The following is a 22,252-nucleotide window of genomic DNA, read 5'->3' as shown; positions in this document are numbered from 1 at the left end:
TCGGTTCCCCCTCTCACACTACCTTTAGGTATCTACAGAGTCGACTCTACAACCCTTTCGCAAAATGAAGACACCTCACTTTTCTTTAGGAAAAAAACAACCCTTTAATAAAATTAGTCCATCTGAAACTCCCCCCCAATACCTAAAGTACTAGTTTTGAATGGGTTAGCTGCAAAATTCCAGTTCCGAAGTCAAAGGCGGCTCAGTCCAGACGGGGATTAACGGACTTGTGCTGGTATCTAGGTGCTTGGCTGGCGGAGTGGACCCGCCGGGAAGGGAGCAGGGAGGAGGGGCGGGCCCGGGGGCAGGGCTCCCGCAGGCTCCACGCCGCCAAGCCCGGCTACCGTTGGAGACGCTCACGCCGCGAAGGGTTTCTTCCGGGACGCGCACAGGCCTGCGAATGAAGATGGAGGGAGCGCGGACGTGCGAGGCCCGGGATCCGGCAGCAAAAAGGGTCCCGGGACGAAATGAAGCGACCGATTGACTCCGCCGGCGGCAGCAATCGAATCCAGTCCGAAGCACCGAGCTGTAGCAGAGCGCACGGCCTCGCCGGCGACCGTCCGCACCGACTCACCTTCTTCCCGCACTCCCCCCGGCCCTGCGTCAGCTCGGCCGGCCCAGCCTTCCGGAAGGTGCCGCGGCCTCCCCGCAGCCCATCGGCATTCTGGGGCCAAGACGGCCGAGTCACGAGCTCGCTCGCAGGGCCGAGCGGCGTTCGAACGCACGCCCTCCGCCGAGCCTCGGCGGGAGCGAGCCGCGGGGGGAGGGGCGGGCCGGGCCGGGGCGAGCGCGCGGCCGCCCGGCCCGGAGCCTGAAGTGGCCCAGCTCTTTCTGTGAGCGCTGTGGTGGCCCTTAAAAGGGCCTTTGTGGTGTAGAGGGGAGGGCCGGACGGTGGCGGCACGGGCGCCCTCAGTACTCCTGAGAGGCCTGGGTGGCCTTCTTGCCGCCCGCGGGCGCCTTTGGCCCCACGGTGGCGCTGGTCTTCTTGGGCAGCAGCACGGCCTGGATGTTGGGCAGGACGCCTCCCTGGGCGATCGTCACGCCGCCCAGCAGCTTGTTGAGCTCCTCGTCGTTGCGGATGGCCAGCTGCAGGTGGCGGGGGATTATCCGCGTCTTCTTGTTGTCGCGGGCCGCGTTGCCCGCCAGCTCCAGGATCTCAGCGGTGAGGTACTCGAGTACCGCCGCCAGGTAGACCGGCGCGCCGGCGCCCACCCTCTCGGCGTAGTGGCCCTTCCGCAGCAGCCGGTGCACGCGGCCCACGGGAAACTGGAGGCCCGCTCGCGAAGAGCGCGACTTGGCCTTGGCGCGGGCCTTGCCGCCGGTCTTGCCGCGGCCCGACATGCTGTATGAGGTAGAGGAGCGGTGAGGAGAAGGGCTAACAAAACAGAGGAACAACCACCCGCCGCAGTCTAACGCTTCCGCGCGCGACCAGGGGCCGCCCTTATAAGCCCCTCAGGGCACACCCCCGCGCCCTCCTGATTGGCTCTTTTCTCTAATACCCGCCTCTGGTTGGCTGCAGTTAACCCTTCGGTGACGCGCCTCCGCTGAGGGAACGCGTCCGCCGATTGGTCGAATTTGAAAACCTTTTGCCCGGGGAACGGGCGAGGAGGCGCAGAGAGTAGCCGACAGCCAGCCAGTCTCGGCTGTAGCCAATCCAAGTGAAGCGCGCCAGATTTAAACGCTACATCCCGAGCCCAGAACCGGAAGACAAGAAGGGTAGAGTCGGAAGCCAACTCAAGAGCGTCTGGGAAGTCTGCGCACGGCAGGCCTAGGACTTTTAAAGGAGAAGAGTCAACACCATAACTACCTCTGCCTCCCGTCCTAGGTCTGGTCACTCCCTCCTCCTACCTGGCAAAAGGAGAGTGAAAAGGGGAAGGAATGAGACCCCCTGAAAGTCCAATCCTACCCCAGAGAACAGATAACGCCAATCTTATGGCTCTTTATGCCACCTGAGCAGAAGGATTTCACATTTATTCAACATGTTCTGTTTGGTCTGTTCTTTCTGATCACTTCTTGCTAGGAGGCGCCTGATGTGCTTAAAAAAAAAAAAGAAAAAATGGATGGGACAGAGATAGGCATCCTCTCCGAGGAAATACCTCCTTCAACCTTCCCCATCCACCCTACAATGCCCATATAGGAAATACACCTATAGGAACAACAAGAAAAAGACAATACTTTATTGTCACCACTGGGAGCACCTGGCCCCCCGGTCTACTCTTAATCATCAGGATACTTAATTTATAGTCAAGTCACCTTTGAACCTGTGTCCCTATCCCCAACCAGGGTTCTGTCTCCAAGTCCAGCATTTTCCTTGAGTGTCAGAGTTGTGGGCAACTGCATAAAAGCTACAGTACCCCAACTTAGGAGGCAGCAAAGATGGGATGGAGAGGCAAGCTGAAGAAAGCCATAGGCAAAGTCCAATCACCAGTCATTAGAGAGCAAGACAGGCCCAGGTGTCAATAATCACGGGAAAGGAAATGCTGAGAACAAAATCTGGAGGAAAATGAAGGGTGGGAGAGGCCTGGGCCAGTTGGCAGTCTTGGTCCAGGAGATGTTGGCCTGAGTCAGGAACCCTGGAGGCTGTGAGGCAAAGGGCAATGGATCAGGGGACTCAGACATCATAGAAGAGTCGGACAAGCTGGTACCGAATGGAGAAGGTGACAGCACTACCGACGACCTGCAAGGAGAAATGAACTATAGTAAGAACCCTGGAGAAAGGGAGACAAGGAGGTGTAAACCACACCCCCAAGAGTATTGCACCTGTAGCAGCAGCAGGAAGAGGGTGAGGTTTCTCTCATGCATGGGCCCAAAGACTTTAAGTAGCAAGTTGATGAGGGTCATGTTGTTACATTCCGTGAAGGTACCGTCCTCATTCTCACTGTGGCGCACCGTCAATAGCCCAAGGTTCTCTGCTACCTGGAGGGGCCAAAAGTGGAGAGAACTTTTGCTAATACTTATGCTTCAGGAATGGGATCTGCTGAATGCTTGCAAACTCCCCTTGGGTCTGATGTAGGCCTAGGTTTTCCCATTCCCTGAATTCAGAATGGCAGCCTAGAGCCTTACCTCCTTGTTACCCTGTTACCTTTAGAATAAAGGTGCCCAAGAAAGAGAGGCTCTTGGTCTTGAACTTGGAATAGCTCATCTCCAGTTTGCCTGTCTTGGTATTGAGTCTGCAGGGGAAGAGAGCTTCATGTGACTGGGCCACTACACCAAGAACTCTCCTCACTGTGGTTAATTCATAGAAAGAGCACTGAATGTAGAGTCAAACACCCTGAGATCTATTTCTGATTCTGCTGCATACTTCTGTGTGATCTGTGCTTCTGTGAACATTAAATGAGATCATGTAACTAAATGTGCTCTGTAATGTATAAAGGGCTAACTGTATGGAGAGAGCCCTTCTTTGGGCCCACTCCCTTTGCACAGCAAACGTCTAAGGCATCCCAAGTGACAAAGCTACGATGTCCCTTTCAAGCCCCAAAGCTACCTGGGCATACGGTGGCGAGGACAGGGGATGATATGCAGGAGCTGAGGCAGTGAGTAGAGGAAGTTGAACACCTGGGGCATGAAGAAGAGGAGCATGGTCTTGCTGAAGTGTCCCAAGATGCCCACCACGGCAAAGGTCATGCCAGCAAAGTAACAGAAGGTATCTCCCACAAACACCCGAGATGGGTACCTGTGTGGGGGAGAGGATCTGAGCCAGCAGCAAGAGGTGTTAGCAATCCTTTATCTCACATCACACATCCTGGGCACTGGGCTAGCCCTGGCCAGATTTGGCTCAGAGAGGGTTCCTCCTCTCCCAGCAACTCTCCAGGAACCAAGGCCCTGATTCCTTCTATTCCTGGGGGCTCCACAGCATCTGCCCAAGTGACTGGTTTACGAATGCATGCATGCTAAGTTGCTCAGTCATGTCTAACTCTTTGTGACTCCATGAACTGTAGCCTGCCATGAAATTTCCCAGGGAAGAATACTGGAGTGGGTTGCCATGTCCTGCTTCAGGGAATCTTCCTGGCCCACGGATTGAACGAGGTCTCCTATATTGCAGGTGGATTCTTAGGCGCTGAGCCACTGGGGAAGCCCAAGATTTAAGAATATTACCAACTAAAGACCCAGAGAACAATACAGAGATGTACAGGTTTAGCCTCTGTATCAGGAGATGGGTCACAATCAGGATGATACTTGCCACATGTCCAAAGAGCTGTCCCCCCTGTCCACAGGCCTACTTACCAGTTATGGTAGAGCAGTCCCAAGGTGGTGAAAAAAAAAGGTATCATGAAGTAGAGGGAAAAGATGTGATCATCTCGATAATCACCTTTGAAAGAAGGGGGAAAAGAAAGGAAAAGTTGATGTCCACTTCCCCTGCACATCATGGTCCTATTTTCCTCTGTCTCTAAGTTCTGTCCCAAGCTATACCGTCCACCTCTCTAAAGTCTCAAGGACTCACTACCCCTTTTATATCACCCAGGCAGTTTCCAATACTTCACCTCTTTCATGAACCCCTCCTAAACTAGTTACTGTCTTACATTTGGTTCAGACCATTCACACCTTGGTTTGAACGTCAGCTTTACTTCCTGAGTGACCTTGATCATGACACATTTAACCTCTCTGAGTCTCAGTTTCTTATCTGTGAAAAAAGGTTGATAAAAATACCTGCCACATAGAGTGGCTACAGAGTTTACAGTGAGATTACATTTTTAAAGTGCTTAACTTTAATAAGCACTTATGGAGGTCCTTCAGCCATAGACCACTAGAAACATGCCTGGAGTCAAAGCTAGGTTTATTGAGGTGTAACAAGCGACACTTTGGAACCCACACACTGTGGGGAACCTTAGGATGCCTCAGTAAGGAGGTGTTAGGAGGACTTGTTATACGATTTGTTTTAAGTAATTCTGTGGAGGATGCAAGGAGGCAGAGTTTTGCCCTGGACTGGGTGCTGTCAGCAGTGTTAGTGCCATGATTGAGAAGCTTAATAATTTTTATCCAAGAAGTGAGAAGAACTGAGCTGTTATCAGAAGGAACCAGCAACCACTCATTTTAGCCAGCACGGGATCTTGGTCATTGTGAGATGTACTGTGTTCCTGTGGTTTTGTCTATTCTCAGACACAGTTATAGAGGGGGTCTGGTTTTGGTCACAGAGAAGAGTTACCCTGTCTGATTTGGGGTTTTATAAAATTGTTTATGTTCAATTGGAGAAGATCATGGCCTACCTATTAGTGACAATCCCTTTATAAATGGCAGGGCTTTCTTTCTCACATTTAACAAATCTTAGTTACTATTTGTAACTTACTATTAATAGGTAAGTAGCTCCCCTTATTTTCCATAATTACTCACATATCACATTTTTTCTGAATTCCCCAAAGCCAGAGATCAGGCCGCTTCCTTAATACTCAGAGTTCTCTCCCTATTCCAATCCCACCTACCATCCAGCTCCACCAAGTTGAAGACAATGATGGAAGCAGAAATGACGAGTGACTGGCCAGCCTCAAGGCCATTAATTCCTGCTAGAATATTAATGGCATTGGTACAGAACACTGCCAGCAGCCCCATGTAGACATAGTACAGGATCCCTGCGGGAAGAAGACAGTAAGAAAAGTAATGCCGCCTGTGGAATAAGGATTTAAGGATATTCTTCTGACAAAAGTGGTGAGGACCAAGTGTGAGATGAAAGGTCAACAAAAGGATCTAAGAAGACATGGGGGGACAAATCAGGAAGGAGAATGTGGAGCACCAGGAAGGATGCTCGGCCAGACAACGCCCCCCCTCCCCGGAGTAGGGGGGTGTTTGGCAAGGGTGCCCTGAAATAGGGGTCATAGGGGCAGAAGTGGCCATGCTACTCACCCAAGTCCAGATGCAGGCCAAGGATCGGGCGTAAGGGCTTGGGTACCACAATGGTCGTGTTGCCAAAGTTGGTGAAATAGACCATGAGGAGAGGTAGTGAGGCAGCGGTGGGCAGCAGCAGCTTATGGCGCCAGCGCAAATTCAGTACATCATCCGCGAAGCCCAGGAAAATCATGCAGCAGATGGCAAGGAGTGCACCTATCAGGGCCACAAACTGGGGGAGGCTCGGGCATGTCATGGCTCCAGTCTACTCCCACTTCACCGCTCCTTTCAAGACCCGTCTTTTCGTTCGTTCTCAGCTCCTCCCCGCAAACCCAAATAACCTCAACTGTCTTCACTAACTCTTAGCCCTAGCCCCAGGCAGCCGCCCGCACTAACCCACTTACTTCATGGTGGGGGAAGACTTTACACTGCTGCTCCACAAAGCAGTTCAGGAAAGGGAAAGGGATGAAGCAGAAGAGTATGATAAGGAAAACAGCACCGCTGATCACTCCCTGGGACTCTGGGCTGTGGCCCAGCAGCATGTCAGGTGGAGAGGGGAAAAGAGGAAAAGGGGCGTGGTCACTCACTAATGCAAGCAGTACCGTCACCTAACTTGGCGGGGAAGGGCACCACCACTGGAATCCCAGATACACCCAAGGGTCCCACCTTTCCGCCTCCATCCCTTCCCCAATACTAACCAGATCTGCCCTCCACCTCCCAGAATCCCGGGCTGGCTCCTAGGTTAGCGCTTTGTCTCGAGCGCAGTCAAGCATTCCAGTCCCCGCCTCTGCCCACACCCCTTCCCCCCCTGCCCGGCCCCTCACATTTGCTGCCGGCTGGATTTGTTGAGGTCCTGGCCACAGAGGCGCGCGGCGATGAAGTGGCCTCGGAAAGCAGGGATAAGGGTGAGTGTGGCTACAAATCCCATCAGCGAGCCGATCAAATTCACCAACAGCGGCATCGGCAACTCCGGGAAGGCCCACATGGTGACCTGCCAGGGGGCCCACTCGGCCGCCTTCTTAGCTAATGGGCAAGCTCCAGCAGTAAGGTGTGGCCGCTCCCCACAGGCTGGCTCTTCCTACAGCAGCCTGAGCAAAACCCAAGAACTCTGACCTGAGCCGCCTTCGGGACTCCCGCGAGCCTCTATGAAGCAACCTTGGCTCTGCCTCTCTGCCTCTGCTTACCCACTGTTTCCGCCCGGATCTAGTTCGCAGAGCAACGATCACTGGAAGGAGGCGGCCATTTTTAATACGGGCATAATAGTGGGGACAGAAGTGTGATTTTTAAGCCACACCCTTTATTCGAGAGATGAATCATCACCATGGATCTGGAAAAGCAATTAAAGAAGGACAAACAAAAGCAGATTCTTTCCCAACATCATATTAAAGATGTACAGCCCAGAGGGGAAAAACTCCTTGCCAGTTTCCAAGATGAACGCCTCCTTGTACCACGTGTCTGACGCGGCTTATTTTTGGTTCCACGTCAGGTTTAGCTCCGTTGGCCTCCGCTGGTCACGCTAAAAGAGCCAATGCCTGGCGTTTACTCTGGGACGCCTCAAGAACCGGGAAGATGGCTACAGGAAGCAAGGGGCGGGGGCGAGGGGGCAGGCGGGATAAGGATGTGGAGCAGCACCTGCTCCTGGTAGAAAACCTGTTGCCAAAGTAGTCAACGTTGAGAAGGAAGCCAAGGTAAAAACAACTCAGTTCCCCGAAACTCAGCTACAGTTTGGAAGATGATGTAAATTTTAAGCGCCGACACCTGAAAAGCCCCTCCCACTTCATGTTTTCCGGTGTCCTTGATTCAGGTACCTTTCCTTCATCATCCCACCCACCTTCTACCCCCGCAGTAGCAGTTAGTTGCCGGGCAACGTAGCTGCGCACTTCAGAACTGATGGGGCGGGGAGTGCTCTCAGGTCTCGGATTTAACCCAGTACTTGACTTTCCTTCGTACTGGATCATTAGACTGTGGCAGCCTTCCAGTCCTAGGAGGTGAGGCCGAGGCTTTGGAAAGAACTAAATAGGAGAAGCAGACCCAAAAGTGGCTGGCTTCTTGTAACCTGAGGAATTCCCAGGCAGGGTTCTCCGTCCAGCTCAGGTGCCATTTGCTTGGCACCTGTTTCCCTTTTTCACGCATTCACAGGCTCTTAGGTGGCAAATGATTTCCAGTCCTCAGGGAAGAAATCATCACGAGGAAGTTGAGGAGAGAACTCAAGTATGCTGATAGTTTCTTCATTCTTTTGAATAGGAGTCAGAGTCAGGTTGACTCTTTTTAGGCCAAAGGTAGTCCATCTTGTCTCTCAAATGTTCTTTCTACTTGAAGGTGGCTCTGATTAACAACATAAAGCCATATATATGACTTATATATATACCAAGCCAGTATTTACTTGATAGTTGTATTCCACCAGTTTTTCAGTACTTATTATCCCACTGGTATTGTTTTTCTGTGTGTGTGTGCAGCAGCACATAGGTACATGAGTGTGCATCTGTGCCTCTTAGACTGGAAACCCCCTAGAGGCAAAGTGTTTTCTGTTCCACAGGGTGTCCCCCTGGGGCTAAGCACACAGATATCTGTATAGAAGGCATCAATACATATAATCAGTCTCCATCTGAAAGAGGTACAGAGGGCAATAGGAGAGACCAATTAGTTGTGACCAGGGGAAGTGAGAGGACCTTGAGGAAAAGTAATATCTCCAAGGATTTCAGTATGTGACAAGAGTGGAAGGGCCTTTCAAACAGGGAAAATGAGACACCAGGAGCAGGTGGAAAGGAGGAGCTTGTGAGAGCCCCAGAGGAGGCAGCATTCAGTTATCTTGTTGATCAGGAGCAGATTGAGACTCCCTGGAGATCTGAAGAATAATCTGTATCTATTTCCTGTTTTATTAGGAGGGCAATCCTAATAAATCTTCCCATCTTGGCATTGGGAACCTTTGTCTTCTTTTTTTTCTCCAGAGATCATTAGCCCTCCCCTACAACCCCCACTGGAAGAGGGTAGGGGACTTGTTCAAAAACAAGACACCGGGGATTCAAGGTCCATGAATACATGTTACTGTCAGAACATGGTTACTTGGATACTTCTTATATAATCAGAATATTTTTGTTCCCATGATGGTAAATGCCCAGTTGATTATCAGACTCACAAGGAGGAACAAACGCATGATTGGGCACACTTGAAATTTTGTGCCTGTCCTGATACAAGTTCAAAGCATCTGCCTATATGCTGACGCTCATCCTAGGATCCATGGATCAGGTGGGTTGTCAATGGTTTCAGCTGGTTTCTTGGGCTGAGCAGGCAAGGTCTGATATGCACACCTCCTGCTAGGGAGCCCTGAGTGCCTTCCAGTAAGCAAAGCCAATGCATTATTAAGTCTGATTGCCTGAAAAGACTGTCCTAGAAATGTTTCACAGTGCTGAACAAGTCATTATGAGACAGCTTTGGAGGGTTTGGATCTATGATACTTACAGGACCATATCTGTGGCTTTTTCCAGGCAACTGAGTTTTTTCCATTCCTTCCTGCCTCTCCTTTATCAGCAAGCCCCAAGATCTCCCATTCCACTTGGATGATACAAATAGATTTTCAAAAGATGGAAACAGTATAGAAATTCTCAGTGTTTACATGTATATTGGAATATTTTCTGTTAGGCTTCTTTATATTTATTTATTTGGCTGTGTTGGGTCCTAGCCACGTCACAGAGGACCTTCGATCTTTGTTGTGACATGCAAACTCCTAGTTGTGGCACGTGGGATCCAATTCTCTGACCAGGTACCAAACCCGGGGCCCCTGCATTGGGAGCACAGAGAGTCCCAGCCACTGGACCACCAGGGAAGTCCCTCTGTTAGACTTCTTAAAATGACAAAGAATTTGTGCTTGGGAAACTTTTAAGTACTGTAGGGATACAAACTGATATAAACATGATTGTTTTCCTGAAGGAGGTGACTTCATTATAGTAAAGTATCTTGACTGAATATGAGGAAAGAGAGATGAGTTAAGACAGGGTCCCCACTCTTTTTGCCCCTAAAATCCACACTCTAAGACTTCTGTAGTTTGTGGTTTTGTTGCTAAGTCATATCTGACTCTTGGGATCCAATCGACTGTAGCCCGCCAGGCTCTTCTGTCCATGGGATTCTCCAAGCAAGATTATTGGAATGGGATGCCATTTCCTTCTCCAGGGGATCTTCCCGAACCAGGAGTCGAACCCCGGCCTCCTACATTGCAGGCATGTTCTTTTCCAACTGAGCTACAAGGGAAACCTATAGTTTGGGGGATCCAGTGATGATGCATGGCCAGGGCCACAGCAAGGTCACCCACACCCCATTCCTTAGAGTGAAATCTGGGGATGCCCCAGGCTTTCCTACACCTCCCATGGCTCAGGCACCCTGTTGCTAACCTGGCAGGTTCTGCTTAGCTCTGCAACCCCACACTTTAAGAGGACATTGTTTACTTCCATGTGCTCATTGCTCAGAGTAATGACTGGATTTGGGAGAGAGATACTTAACACCTTCCTGTTTACCTCTCTAAGGAAGGCCTGCCATATGTACGTGGAGAAAAAGGGCCTCTTGGGGAATGGAGATTCCGAATCCTTTTGTAGAATTTTCCTTCCCCTGCCTCCAGGAAGCAATGACAAGCCTCTGTCCTATGGGAATGGAATCCATCCCCTTACATCTAGGAAAAGGGATGGATTCTGAGGCCAGAGTGTACCTATAACATCATTTTTGGATGCGTGCTGAGATATCACATATTTCAGTCCTCTGGCTGAATCTATTGATAGTCCAGTGCTGCACTGCCAGCTCCCTTCTCATTACCACCCCCTCCACACGTGTTCCTTAGGCAGAAGCTGTTACTATGGAAATACATTATTTTTAAAAACAGAAGCAGCCCCAGGCTTGGGAAGTATCTCCACAAGAGCAAGGAGGTTAATAGGGTGTCTCTTCGTCCTGGCTCCAAAGGATAGGAGTGGATGAGGGGGGTTCAATATTCCTTGTTCTCAACCTCTCTCCGGTGGGTATCAACTGGACGTCTGCCAGGCACTTCTATCTAGGAGGGATGCTCTGCAGCTACACACCCAGAGCCTAGCTTCGGCCAGGACATAAGAACCAAGAAGCTGCGGAACCTGGGAGTGTTGGGATAAGGGGCTGATGTTATCCACAGGGGGTACCTCCTTTTTAACCCCACAGGGGTCCAGACTACGGAAAGCTAAGGAGCGTAGGGGAAAGCAGAGGCGGCATCTCTGGTGAGTGCAGTTACTCTTGCTTACTCTTACCTTGAGCTCAGGGGAGCAGGGGTACCCCAGATTCCAGGATGGGGCGGGGTAGTTAAAGATCCCGCCCATTTCCCACCCAGGAACCTCCTCCCCGTTCCTCTCCTCCTCCCACCGTCTTCCAGAGCTGGAGTTCCCGGCTCCCTAAGCCCCGCCCCGCGCGGGTGCGGCTCCTTTAAGGCAGGGTGGGGGCGGGGGACCGGCCGTGTTGTCAGTGTCAGCTCTGCGCACGCAGCCCTCCGGGAGCCGGTGCCGGCCCGTGAGCCACAGCGTCTCTGCAGACAAGTCTCCGCCCGGGCCCGGCGGGGCCCCCGCCGTGGGAGGAGTCGGGCGCTGGCCGGCGACTAACCCGGTCGCACTGGTGGATCAGCCGAGGAGGGGCCCGGACTATGGAGAGAGCGACTCCGGCGTCGCGACCCCCCAGGAACCTCCTCTCCTCGATCTGTGGCACCCACTAGTCCCGGGCACCCAACCCCGGAGAGCCCCCAATCCCGCGCGCCCAGCCCCGGGGGAGCCCGCCCCCGCCCCACGGCCCGCTCGGGCCATGCTCCCCCGGGGCAGCGGCTGAGCCTGAGCTGGAACCGGGACCGGAGCCCGCGCGGAGCATGGATCCGGGTTGGGGGCAACGGGACGTGGGCTGGGCAGCCCTGCTGATCCTCTTCGCCGCCTCACTGCTCACGGTGTTGGGCTGGCTGCTGCAGTATGCCCGGGGCTTGTGGTTGGCGCGGGCCCGCGGGGGCCGGGGCCAGAAACCCGCCTTCGCTGCCGAACCCGCCGGCTCCCTGCGGGAGCTGGGCGTGTGGCGCTCGCTGCTGAGGCTAAGGGCGACACGGGCCGGCGCACCCGAGGAGCCAGGCGTCCGGGGCCTTCTGGCATCTCTCTTCGCCTTCAAGTCTTTCCGGGAGAACTGGCAGCGGGCTTGGGTGCGAGCGCTGAACGAGCAGGCCTGCAGGGATGGGGTGAGTTGGACAGGACCTAGATGGTCCCCCCACTCTGCCTTTTTTTAATTTTAGAGGAAGGACTGCTCAGGCCAGGAGGACCGTATGGGGGTGGGGATCAACTGAGGAACCCCATGGCATCTCTTCCCCTCTGGGGTCAGAGAGAAGGGTTCAGGTGTGACTGGGCGTTGTGGAAATCAGTTATATCCCAAATTTTCTATTCCTGTGGTCTAGGTACTCTCTGGCTTCAAACCGGTGCACAACTTGCTGTTCTCATAGCAACACTAATCCCTGTGCCCCAGGGCACTTCCGCCTAGCCTGGGTGCTAGTTGTGTGTGTGGAGGGGGGTGAGTGGGGGGAGAGCAGGGCTGGCAGGCGTAGAAAAGAGACAGGTGCACCTGTGAAAGAATCTGCCTGGTCCTCTTGCCACCACACCCAGTCAGCACTTCATGCACCAGATCCCTGGTGTGACCAGGCAGGTCCCCGAGAAGCCTGAATCCCACCCACCCCCAATCCCTCAGTAATTTCACGGCTCCAGTCTAACACGTCCTTCTTCATGCTCCCTGCCATGTCTGTGTGGAAGGAAAGGTGTTCAGGTGGAAAGGAGATTGACAATCCATGGCCCTCCCAGCATATGAGCCTAGAGCAGTCCCTTGAGGGTCAGTCACAAACCAGCCCAGCCTACTTCCTCCCATTGCACCACCAACAGCTGGCCTCCCAGGAAGTGGGGCAGGAAGCATGGTCATAAGACTGAGGTGGGAGTGGGAAGTGGAGACCTCCTTGTCTTGGGGTTCCCACTCATCTTGGCCTTCACAGCCTATGAACTGCCTTGCTCAGAGGGTTCTCCATTTCCAGCCACCACTAGTTGGAGGGCTTCACTCAACTAGCTGCCCAGATGCCTGGAAACAGAAGTAGACACACAAAAAATTGCTCTTCCTCCTTCACCCAGCTGACCAGAAAGCCAGATGGCATCTGTCAGTCTGCACCATGAACTCAGTCTTCCACCCAGCTCTCCCTGGACCTTGTCCCTCTGTCAGGACTGACTCCCCACGACAGCTGACTCAGCTAGACATTAGCCTCCCTTGGAGGGGGTGGGGAGATTGGGGTTCTAACCATCCATCTCCCTTGGCCTGACCTTCGGACAAGTCTGCTACAGTAGTAGAGAAGTTGGCTTTCCCCGGTTTGCCAGGCAAATGAGCCCTGTAGATTTGTTTCTGTCTGTGCTCAGGCTGTGCCCCCTCCTCACTTCTTCCCATCCTGCTCCCTGGATGGGGCTGCAGCAGTTTGCTTCCACTGCCGTGGAAGAATTAGGAAGCTCTTACAACACCTAAGCTAAGCAGCTTTCTGCTCCCTAATGCCACCTTACTCTCTGCCTTGAGGAATTAGCCAGGTCCCTGGCCCCTGAGCCCTCTGAGCTTGCTTTTCTTCCCAGTTCCTCTGGTAAACTTCCCCAAGGCCATGCTGAGCTAGTCTTCATCTCCAAGAATATGGGTAGAGTCATACTCCTGTGCCTCCACATCCTATTTAGCTGGAAGAAGGCTTAGTTCTTATCTTGAATAAGTGGCCCTATTGCTTTCACCCTTGGCTCAGCCGTGCCTCTTCCCTCCCAGCTAGGATATATAGGTGACACCAACACCTTTATTACTGTTATTTTTTTCTATGCACACCTTTCTTCAGGGGTAGGGAAGAGGTGGGGGGAGAAGGAAGGCTCCTGGCATTCAAGGAGGAATCTAGGGTCTTCAGCTCAAGTTGATCTGGTCTCTGAGGTGGTCTAGCTCCCCAGGTCTGCCTCACAGCTGCAGACCCCTGAAGAGGTGGAATTCAAAAGAAACACTTCCTGTCCTAAAGCCATGAGCCAAGGAGGGGCCAGAAGCCAGCCTGCAGCTGAGGCCTCTGCAGTGCCAGGGCCTAGCCAGCAACTGACTAGGTCAGCCCTGCGGGGGCAGCTCCAGAGACCTGATCCTATGTCCACATTACTCCCCCAGAGCTCCATCCAAATCGCCTTTGAGGAGGTGCCCCAACTCCCACCCAAAGCCAGCATCAGTCATGTGACCTGCATAGACCAATCAGAGCGCACCATGGTAAGGGTCTGATGGGTACTGCCTTCTTTAGGACTGGGGTGGGGGCTGATCCTGAGTTCCCTTTAGTTTGAAGGTTCTAACCTGAAGTCTGTGAATGCCTTAGGAATCCCAGAATTGACTTCAGGAGGTTGGAGAATCCCATTGAAGTTACAGGCAAAATGTAGTACTTGTGTGCATATCTGCATTTTTCTGGAGGAGTCTGAAATTTCTCATTCTTTTATGGATTTATGACTACCCCAGGGGCTTCCCTGGTGGCTCAGTGGTAAAGAATATGCCTGTAATGCAGGAGACTCAGGTTTGATCCCTTGGTCGAGAAGATTCCCTTAGAGAAGGAAATGGCAACCCACTCTAGTATTCTTGCCTGGGAAATCCCATGAACAGAGGAGCCTGGCGGATTACAGTCCTTGGGGTCACAAAAGAATCGCAAAAGAGTTGGACCCCCCGAAAAGTGATTCCCAAGGGAAACTGGAGAGGGGTCTGCTGACCCACTCTTAGGCAGGACAGGGCAGGGCCGAGTTGAGCATCCTTCCTCCATGCCTAACCCTCCTTGCCTCTGTGCCTTGGCTGTCTCAGGTGCTGCACTGCCAGCTCTCTGCTGAGGAGGTGATGTTCCCAGTCTCTGTGACCCAGCAGTCCCCCGCTGCCGTCTCCATGGAGACCTACCACGTCACTCTGACACTGCCACCAACACAGGTGGAGGGGGTGTGGGAAACTGAGTTGGGCAGGGGGTGGGAGGTTCAGTTGCCTCTGCCTTTTCTGTTTGGTTCCTCTCTGAGATGGAATTTGGGAAGAGAGGGTCCTAGGGGGTTGGAGGAGTGGGGCAAGTCAACCCAGTCCCTTTGTCCCCAGTTGGAAGTCAACCTGGAGGAAATCCCTGGTGAAGGCCTGCTTGTATCCTGGGCCTTCACCGATCGCCCAGATCTCAGCCTGACGGTGCTTCCCAAGCTGCAGGCCAGGGAGGTAAGGGGGAAGGGCTGGAGAGAAGAGACAGAACAGGGAGGGGGAGGCAGAGCTGAGGGCCTCACCTCCTTGTTCCCCTCCCTGCAGAGAGGTGAGGAGCAAGTAGAGCTTTCTACTATTGAGGAGCTGATTGAGGATGCCATAGTCAGCACCCAGCCAGCTATGATGGTCAACCTTAGGGCTTGCTCTGCCCCTGGGGGCCTGGTGAGTAGGCACTCCAAGCAAATAGTTTGTGTGCATGTTGTCTCCAGTGTACTGTGTTGGGATTCTTGCAGCTTTTTTTACTTCTTCCTGCTCTTAGGTTCCCAGTGAGAAGCCACCCACGGCGCCCCAGGTCCAGCCATCCATCCCCAGACCTATCCGGTTATTCCTACGGCAGCTTCGAGCATCTCACCTGGGAGGTGAGCTGGAAGGTGAGAGCCGGAAGCTTCTGGTGGGCTACCAAGGCTGTGTCTGCAGGTGTTCCTGGCCCCTCTGCCAAGGTTATGACCTCTCTACTACTCAATGGCCTCTCAGCTTGGATATGAGCATTTTTATGTTTCTGGTTCCTCACAGGCACTGGGGAAGTGTGCTGTGTAGCTGAGCTCGACAACCCCATGCAACAGAAGTGGACAAAGCCCATGAGGGCTGGGCCTGAGGTGGAGTGGAGCGAGGACTTGACACTGTAAGGAGTGACTCCCCAGCCCCCACCCCTGCTCCCACGGGTGAACTGAGACCAAGTCCTTCCAGCAGAGCCCTGACATGAATCAGCTGTTTTCAGGTCTTAATTTTTGGTGTGAGCCTCTATTGTATGCCAGGCCCTGGCCTAGTTCCAAGGGTTACAGATATGACCAAGATGCACCTACCTCAACCCTGAGTTGATCACTGGCTCAAAGCAGAGACAGATGTACGTCAAGAAGGTGGTATAAGTGCTCTAGTCCACGTTTATAAAAAGTGCCATGGGAGTGCTTAGGTGAGGGAGCTTAATTCTATAGAAATAAAGATCAGAGTAGGCTTCATGGAGGAAGTGGCATTTAAACCACACCTTTGAACAAAAGTAGGATTTCAACGTAGTGTGAGAGACCAAGGGTTCATGGCAGAGAGAACAACTTGAGTAAAAGAAAAAGAGAGTGATTCAACATAGAGAGAGACTGGAAAGGCAGGAACCTGGAAGATCTGAATGCCCAGCTGAGGAGTATGGTCCCTGCTCAGCCCCATCCCATTTTCTAAGGAAGAGTCTGTATTTGGAAGCATATTGGAGCACTTGTTTCATCTTATTTACATCCATCTCTCTCTGCCTCTGGGCTTCCCAGGTGGCTCAGTGGTAAAGAATCCATCTGCCAATGCAGGAGATGCAGGTTTGATCCCTAGGTTTCGAAGATCCCCTGGAGGAGGGAATGGCAACTCACTTGTTTGCTTCCCTGGGAAGTCCCATGGACAGAGGAGCCTGGTGGGCTATACTCCATGGGGTCACAAAGACTCAAACACAACTGAGCATACATGCATGCACTCTTTGCCTCTGGCCTGTGATCAACTCAAGGGTGGATTCAGTTTGCTAATCTTCCCCCTCCCTGCCCCACCTCTTGTTGGCCACAGGGATCTGGGCCCCCAGAGCCGGGAGCTGATTCTCAAAGTGCTGAGGAGTAGCAGCTGTGGAGACAGTGAGTATGGGGCAAGAAGGAGCACCTCTGGGTGGGTGCTGAGTGGGGCCGCCTGGTCATAGACCCAACTCACAGTGCCACCCCTTTCCCCAGCTGAACTCCTGGGCCAGGCCACACTGTCTGTGGCCTCCCCTTCCAGACCACTGTCCCGAAGACAGGTATGCCCACTCACCCCTGGGCCCGGAAAAGCCCTGGGGCAGGCAGCCACCATGGCAATAGAGGTGAGAAGCTGCCCCTGGGGGGGAGATGGGAAGATCTGGGGGAAGGCCAGTCCTGAGGCCCTGCCTCTTTCCTCTTCCCCCCTTGGCAGCTTCAGTATGAGGAGGGTTCCCCCCGGAACCTGGGCACTTCCACCCCCTCGACTCCACGCCCCAGCATCACACCTACCAAGAAGATTGAGCTGGACCGGACCATCATGCCGGATGGCACCATTGTCACTACGGTCACCACTGTCCAGTCCCGGCCCCGGGTAGATGGCAAGTTAGGTAAAGACGAGGAGCCTGGGAGCCCAGCTCTAGCCAGGGGCCCTGGACTGCAGATCCATGGCAGGACAGGGAGAGGGCAAAGAAAGCCCTAATTCCAACTCCCCCCGTTTTCTGACCACATCTTCCATATCGCCTGTGCCTCTCTCAAACTTTCCCTTGAAAGTGAAAGTTAAGTCGCTCAGACGTGTCCGATTCTTTGCCACTCCGTGGACTGTAGCCCACCAGGCTCCTCAGTCCATGGAATTTTCCAGGCAAGAATACTGGGGTGGGTTGCCATTTCCTTCTCCAGGGGATCTTCCTGACCCAGGGATAGAACCCAAGTCTCCCGCATTGCAGGCAGATGCTTTACCATCTGAACCACCAGGGAAGCCCTAAACTTTCCCGTACATCTGTCCATTTCCCTAACTAGCCCTCTCCCCTTTAAGCCTGGACCTACCAGCCCCCACGACAGTACTCATACTTCCACCTCCCCAAGTTCCCCTCTTTCTTTTCACACGTCTGTCTTCTTCCCTTTTCCCAGCCCCAGCTGCCTAATTGCCCCTCCCTTACCCCTCAACCTGTAGCAGCCCGTGGGAGCCTCCAACAAACCCAGTGACCTAAGCGGCAATTCTCCTACTCCCAGGGCCTCTCCATGACATTTCTCCCAGCTCTACCGGTCCCATGGCATTTCCCCTACTTCTACTGGACCCCTATGCCATCTCTGCACACTCTCAGTATTTTCATGCCCTTGATGGGCCCCCTGGCTCTTTCCCACACTCCTATTGGTTCCTGTGGTATCTTTTTGTCCCCATGGCATCTTCTTAGTCACCCCTGTGATTAATCATGCCTTAGCCATGAGTCAGCCAAAGTCTGCCTCTCAATAAAGACAGTAGGGGGTGGGGACCACTCTAAAGCACCTCCCAGCTCACTGACCCTCCCCCACCCACCAGACTCCCCCTCCCGCTCCCCGTCCAAGGTGGAGGTGACCGAGAAGACGACGACTGTGCTGAGTGAGAGTGGTGGCCCCAGCAGCACGTCCCACAGCAGCAGCCGTGAGTAGGGAATTGGGAAGTGTGAGTGGTGGTTGACACCGGAGTCCCAGAGTCAAAAACCACTTTGGGTGGGGCACAGGAGTTCAAGTCCAAGAAGGAGCTGGGGAGGAGTCAGGTTGCCCGTCTTCTGTATCGGTCATCCAGCAGGGGAGAGCCACCTTTCCAACGGCCTGGATCCTGTAGCAGAGACAGCCATTCGCCAGCTGACTGAACCCAGTGGGCGGGCAGCCAAGAAGACACCCACCAAGCGTAGCACACTTATCATCTCGGGTGTTTCCAAGGTAACAGGGCTCCAGGGAAAGGAGGTGGGCTCGGGAGAAAGCCCTCATGGGTCACTGTTGCCCATTAAAACTTGTCCTTCCTGCCAGGTGCCCATCGCTCAGGATGAGTTGGCACTGTCCCTGGGCTATGCGGCATCCTTGGACGCCTCAATACAGGATGATGCAGGGCCCAGTGAAGGTCCCTCCTCACCTCCCTCAGACCCCCCAGCCATGTCCCCAGGACCCCTAGATGCCCTCTCCAGTCCCACGAGTGTCCAGGAAGCAGATGAGACAACACGTTCGGACATTTCTGAGAGGCCCTCCGTGGATGATGTTGAGTCGGAAACAGGGTCTACTGGTGCCCTGGAAACCCGCAGTCTCAAGGATCACAAAGGTGGGGTGATATTGACAACCTCTCCTTTTTTAAAAAATGTGCTTGTTTATTGTGGGGTAATGCTGGGTCTTGGTTGCTGCGCACAGGCTTTCTCTAGTTTCAGACAGGGAGGCTACTCCTTGTTGCAGTGTGTGGCCTTCTCATTGCACTGGCTTCTCTTATTGTGGAGCACAGGCTCTAGGCGTGCAGGCTTCAGTAGCTGCGGCTCCCAGCCGCTAGAGCTCCGGCTCAGTGGTTGTGGTCCACAGGCTTAGTTGCTCCAAGGCATGTGGAATCTTCCTGGACCAGGGCTCGAACTTATGTCCCTTGCATTGGCAGGCAAATTCTTAACCACTGTGCCACCAGGGAAGCCCCCAACCCCACCCCCACCTCTCTTTGATGCCCAGTTTCATCACACCACTGGGTCCCACTGGACACTTAGGGACATGGGAGCCTTGGGCCAGTCTCCTCCTTCCTCCTAACGGATCATCAGAGTTCCCAGCCTGTTTCAGCCATGCCAGAGTAGAGACTGGGGACTTGCTGCCTTGGGTCTTGGCTTGGATCTAACAGGCGTGGGTAATAAGAAGAGACGCAAAAGTATTTCCCTTTTTAAAAAAACCTCCTTTTTTCTCTCTTCCTGGATCTAAGGGCATATCTTCCTTCCCTTATTCTTTTCTTCCCTCTTTCCTTTCATTCCATACTCTCTCCGCTATAAGAAATCCTTCCCTAGGCCAACCCTAGGAGTGTCCCTGTAGCAGTGACACAGTCAGTGCATACCTGTGGTATTTCTAATTTATAAGGTTGTAGGACTTGCCCCAAATATCCTTCTCCCTCTGCCAGTGCATCTTTAACTATTTTAACTATCTATGATTTATGTCTTTAACTATTTATGATTTAAGCCTGCATCACTTCTTGGGATAATGAGGGTCCTAAGTCCAAAGCCTGCTGCGTAAGCACCTTTCTCATTATATTGGTCTTGAATTTACCCCTTTAAAGTTTTCCAGACACACGACTCCTTGCTCACATCCTGGAATCTAGTCAACAAGTCAAGGTCAACCCACGTTGTCCCTTCGTGATTTTATAGGCTTTTAGGAACACCTCTGCTCAGCTTTTTTCTTTCTGTAGTAAAGAGGCCCAACTGTCAGTCTGCCCTCACAGAGTAGCCAGCCCTGGGACATTCCTCCTCAGGAGTGCACACAGAACCCCACGAGCGCCGCCATGTTTTCCGCAGGAAGGAGGGCGGGCATGTTTTTTCTGTTCCATGCCTTGACCCCCTTCATGCTCTTCCGTGCTCTGCTCCCCACCTCGCCCCTCAGCCTCCCCTCTCGCCCCACAGTGAGCTTCCTGCGCAGCGGCACGAAGCTCATCTTCCGCCGGAGGCCACGTCAGAAGGAAGCTGGTCTGAGCCAATCACACGATGACCTCTCCAACACGGCGACCACACCCAGCGTCCGAAAGAAGGCTGGCAGCTTTTCTCGGCGTCTTATCAAGCGCTTTTCCTTCAAATCCAAACCCAAGGCCAATGGCAACCCCAGCCCTCAGCTCTGAGGGCCCTGTTCACCCTCTGAGCTAGGAGAGAGCGGGAGTCCTCTCAGCCCTTTCCCCACGTTCCCTTCCGTTCCCCTCCCTGGATTCCCAACAGCCTGGGCCAGGGAAGCCCCCTGAGTTCCGGGAAGCCCTGTCCACCCTGGGCTGTGGGGCCAGCTGGAAGGGTACTTGCAACGGGAAGCGTGTGAGAAGTGGACACCCGTTGCCAAGGACGTGGAAGAGGGAGTGGGTGGCTGGGAGCAAGAGGAGGCTCAGTCCTGACACCTGTGGGCATTCCTCAGACCCCTTTGCCTGCTGTTGACACCCACCCCCTCAGAGGAGTCCCAGGGTGCTCAGCTCCTCAGATGATCCTTCCTCCCTTATTTATTCTCTTTTCTATTTATATGTGTGGTCCCGGGCCCTCAGTGAACAGTTGATAGAGGGCATCTCTCCCAGGTGACCCTTCTCTCCTGTCCCAGGAGGGTTGGCAATTCCCTTTGGGATGGGGCTCCCACACCTCCCTCAGGTCCCCACCCTGACCAGCACCAGTGTCTGCCTCTGAGGACATTGGCAGCTCATAGAATGCCGGGCCGGTGCCCGGGATGGGGGGCAGGTACTCCCCACTCCCTGCCTCCCCTTCTGCTCCTCATCCTTCCCTCCCCCTTTATTACCATTTTTGTACTTGATGCCTTCTCTGTGAGCAGTGGCTCTGTTGGAAGGAGGGAGCCAGGAGCCTGCTGGGAGGCCTTCCCCAGAGAGATGGCTTTAGGAGTTTTATTTACAGACTGTGTGATGATGGAGCAAGAGCAGGGTTGCCCCTCTGTGCAGTGGGAGATGATGATGTCCATTGCTGTGTGATGGCTTGGAATTTAATTTATTAAAGTCAAACTGGAGTTTATAAACTGGATAAATGGTCATCCTTTGAAAGGCAAATGGGTAATGAGGCTGTGGTGTCAATCTAGTGGGAGGATCAGAGACGGACCCAGGTGGGGTAGGTGACACATACATTGGGTCTGTGAAGTTCTTGCAGAGAGGGAGGGACATGTAGAGAGAGGATGGGAGCACAGTGTCTTTGAAAGATCAAGTTGTAGTGGTAATTTCAATCAGGAAGAAAAAAAGCCCTTCAGCTAGTATGGGCATCTTCATTCCCCTTCCTTGAACAGGCTGCTCCTCCTGGAATATAGGAGAGTCTGGAGTAGAGCCTCTGGATCTGAGTCCCAGTTGCACACATAATTATCTGCGTGACCTTGGACAAATTATGTAACTTCAGAGTACCTCAGTTTTCTCATCTGTGGAGTGGGGACTGTGATGATAGTAGTTATCCTTTGGTTGTGGGTGAGAAGTAAATGAGTAAAGTGTTTAGAACTTGGCTGGCATACAGTCAGCGCTGAATAAGGGTGAGCTGTTGCCTCAGAAGAGACAGATTGGAAGGGTGAAGTCTCATAAGGGTTTCATCATAATAAAAAGTCTTACACTCCTAAATGTGGGCAAGTTTCAGGGGATTATGGGTACTAGCAAATTCAAAGATCCTGGTTCCTGTTCTCCCAGACCTTACTCGGGACTTGAAGCAGATAAGCTGCTGCAGGGTGTCAGAGCACTGAACCAAGGACAGAAAATCTGGGTGTACCACAGACCTTGCAAGTGACCTTGAGAAGTCCACTTCTCCTTTCTGGACCTCAGCTTCCTCATCTCTAAAGTGAAGGGTGAAAAAAAAAATAAAGTGAAGGGTGGCCAAGATAATCTTCCAGGTCACTCCAGCCTTGACATTTTGACTAACCTATATCACAGAGGCTTTAGGGTACCTGACTTTGGGGAGTCAGCTTGGAGTTGTTAATATTCCCCCATGTTCCTGTCCATACAGGCCACAGAATACAGAACATTTTGA

The 22,252-nt window shown here is 52.9% G+C and overlaps 3 protein-coding genes across 5 annotated transcripts; 1 reads left to right on the top strand and 2 right to left on the bottom strand.

Moving 5' to 3' along the window:
* Positions 1-79: 79 nt before the first annotated feature.
* H2AX (H2A.X variant histone) lies at positions 80-1,400 on the bottom strand. The gene has a single exon (XM_065943850.1). The coding sequence runs from the start codon at positions 1,339-1,341 to the stop codon at positions 910-912; it is 432 nt and encodes a 143-aa protein (XP_065799922.1). The 5' UTR covers positions 1,342-1,400; the 3' UTR covers positions 80-909.
* A 762-nt stretch (positions 1,401-2,162) lies between these two features.
* DPAGT1 (dolichyl-phosphate N-acetylglucosaminephosphotransferase 1) lies at positions 2,163-7,870 on the bottom strand. Of its 2 annotated transcripts, XM_065943847.1 has the most exons (10): positions 7,450-7,870; positions 6,642-7,333; positions 6,222-6,342; positions 5,836-6,049; positions 5,418-5,564; positions 4,225-4,309; positions 3,485-3,673; positions 3,083-3,170; positions 2,761-2,916; positions 2,163-2,677 (listed from the first exon to the last, which is right to left on the bottom strand). In XM_065943847.1, exons 2-10 carry the CDS (start codon positions 6,800-6,802, stop codon positions 2,612-2,614), a joined length of 1,227 nt encoding a protein of 408 aa, XP_065799919.1. In that variant the 5' UTR covers positions 6,803-7,333; positions 7,450-7,870; the 3' UTR covers positions 2,163-2,611. The 2 variants fall into 2 exon arrangements, with proteins under 2 accessions (XP_065799919.1, XP_065799920.1); XM_065943848.1 differs by lacking the exon at positions 7,450-7,870 and having other exon boundaries at positions 6,642-7,395.
* A 3,403-nt stretch (positions 7,871-11,273) lies between these two features.
* On the top strand, positions 11,274-21,269 carry C2CD2L (C2CD2 like). Of its 2 annotated transcripts, none has more exons than XM_065944797.1 (14): positions 11,274-12,031; positions 13,996-14,091; positions 14,665-14,784; positions 14,941-15,051; positions 15,139-15,255; positions 15,353-15,464; positions 15,607-15,715; positions 16,627-16,691; positions 16,785-16,912; positions 17,002-17,176; positions 18,106-18,207; positions 18,355-18,488; positions 18,576-18,861; positions 20,177-21,269. In XM_065944797.1, the coding sequence occupies exons 1-14, from the start codon at positions 11,678-11,680 to the stop codon at positions 20,386-20,388; spliced, it is 2,121 nt and encodes a 706-aa protein (XP_065800869.1). In that variant the 5' UTR covers positions 11,274-11,677; the 3' UTR covers positions 20,389-21,269. The 2 variants fall into 2 exon arrangements, with proteins under 2 accessions (XP_065800869.1, XP_065800868.1); XM_065944796.1 differs by having other exon boundaries at positions 18,352-18,488.
* The last annotated feature ends 983 nt before the right edge of the window (positions 21,270-22,252 follow it).

The sequence above is a fragment of the Muntiacus reevesi genome, chromosome 9 (genome assembly GCF_963930625.1).
Source record: "Muntiacus reevesi chromosome 9, mMunRee1.1, whole genome shotgun sequence".
Classification (NCBI taxonomy): domain Eukaryota; kingdom Metazoa; phylum Chordata; class Mammalia; order Artiodactyla; family Cervidae; genus Muntiacus; species Muntiacus reevesi.
This window is presented reverse-complemented; position numbering and strand designations above follow the sequence as displayed.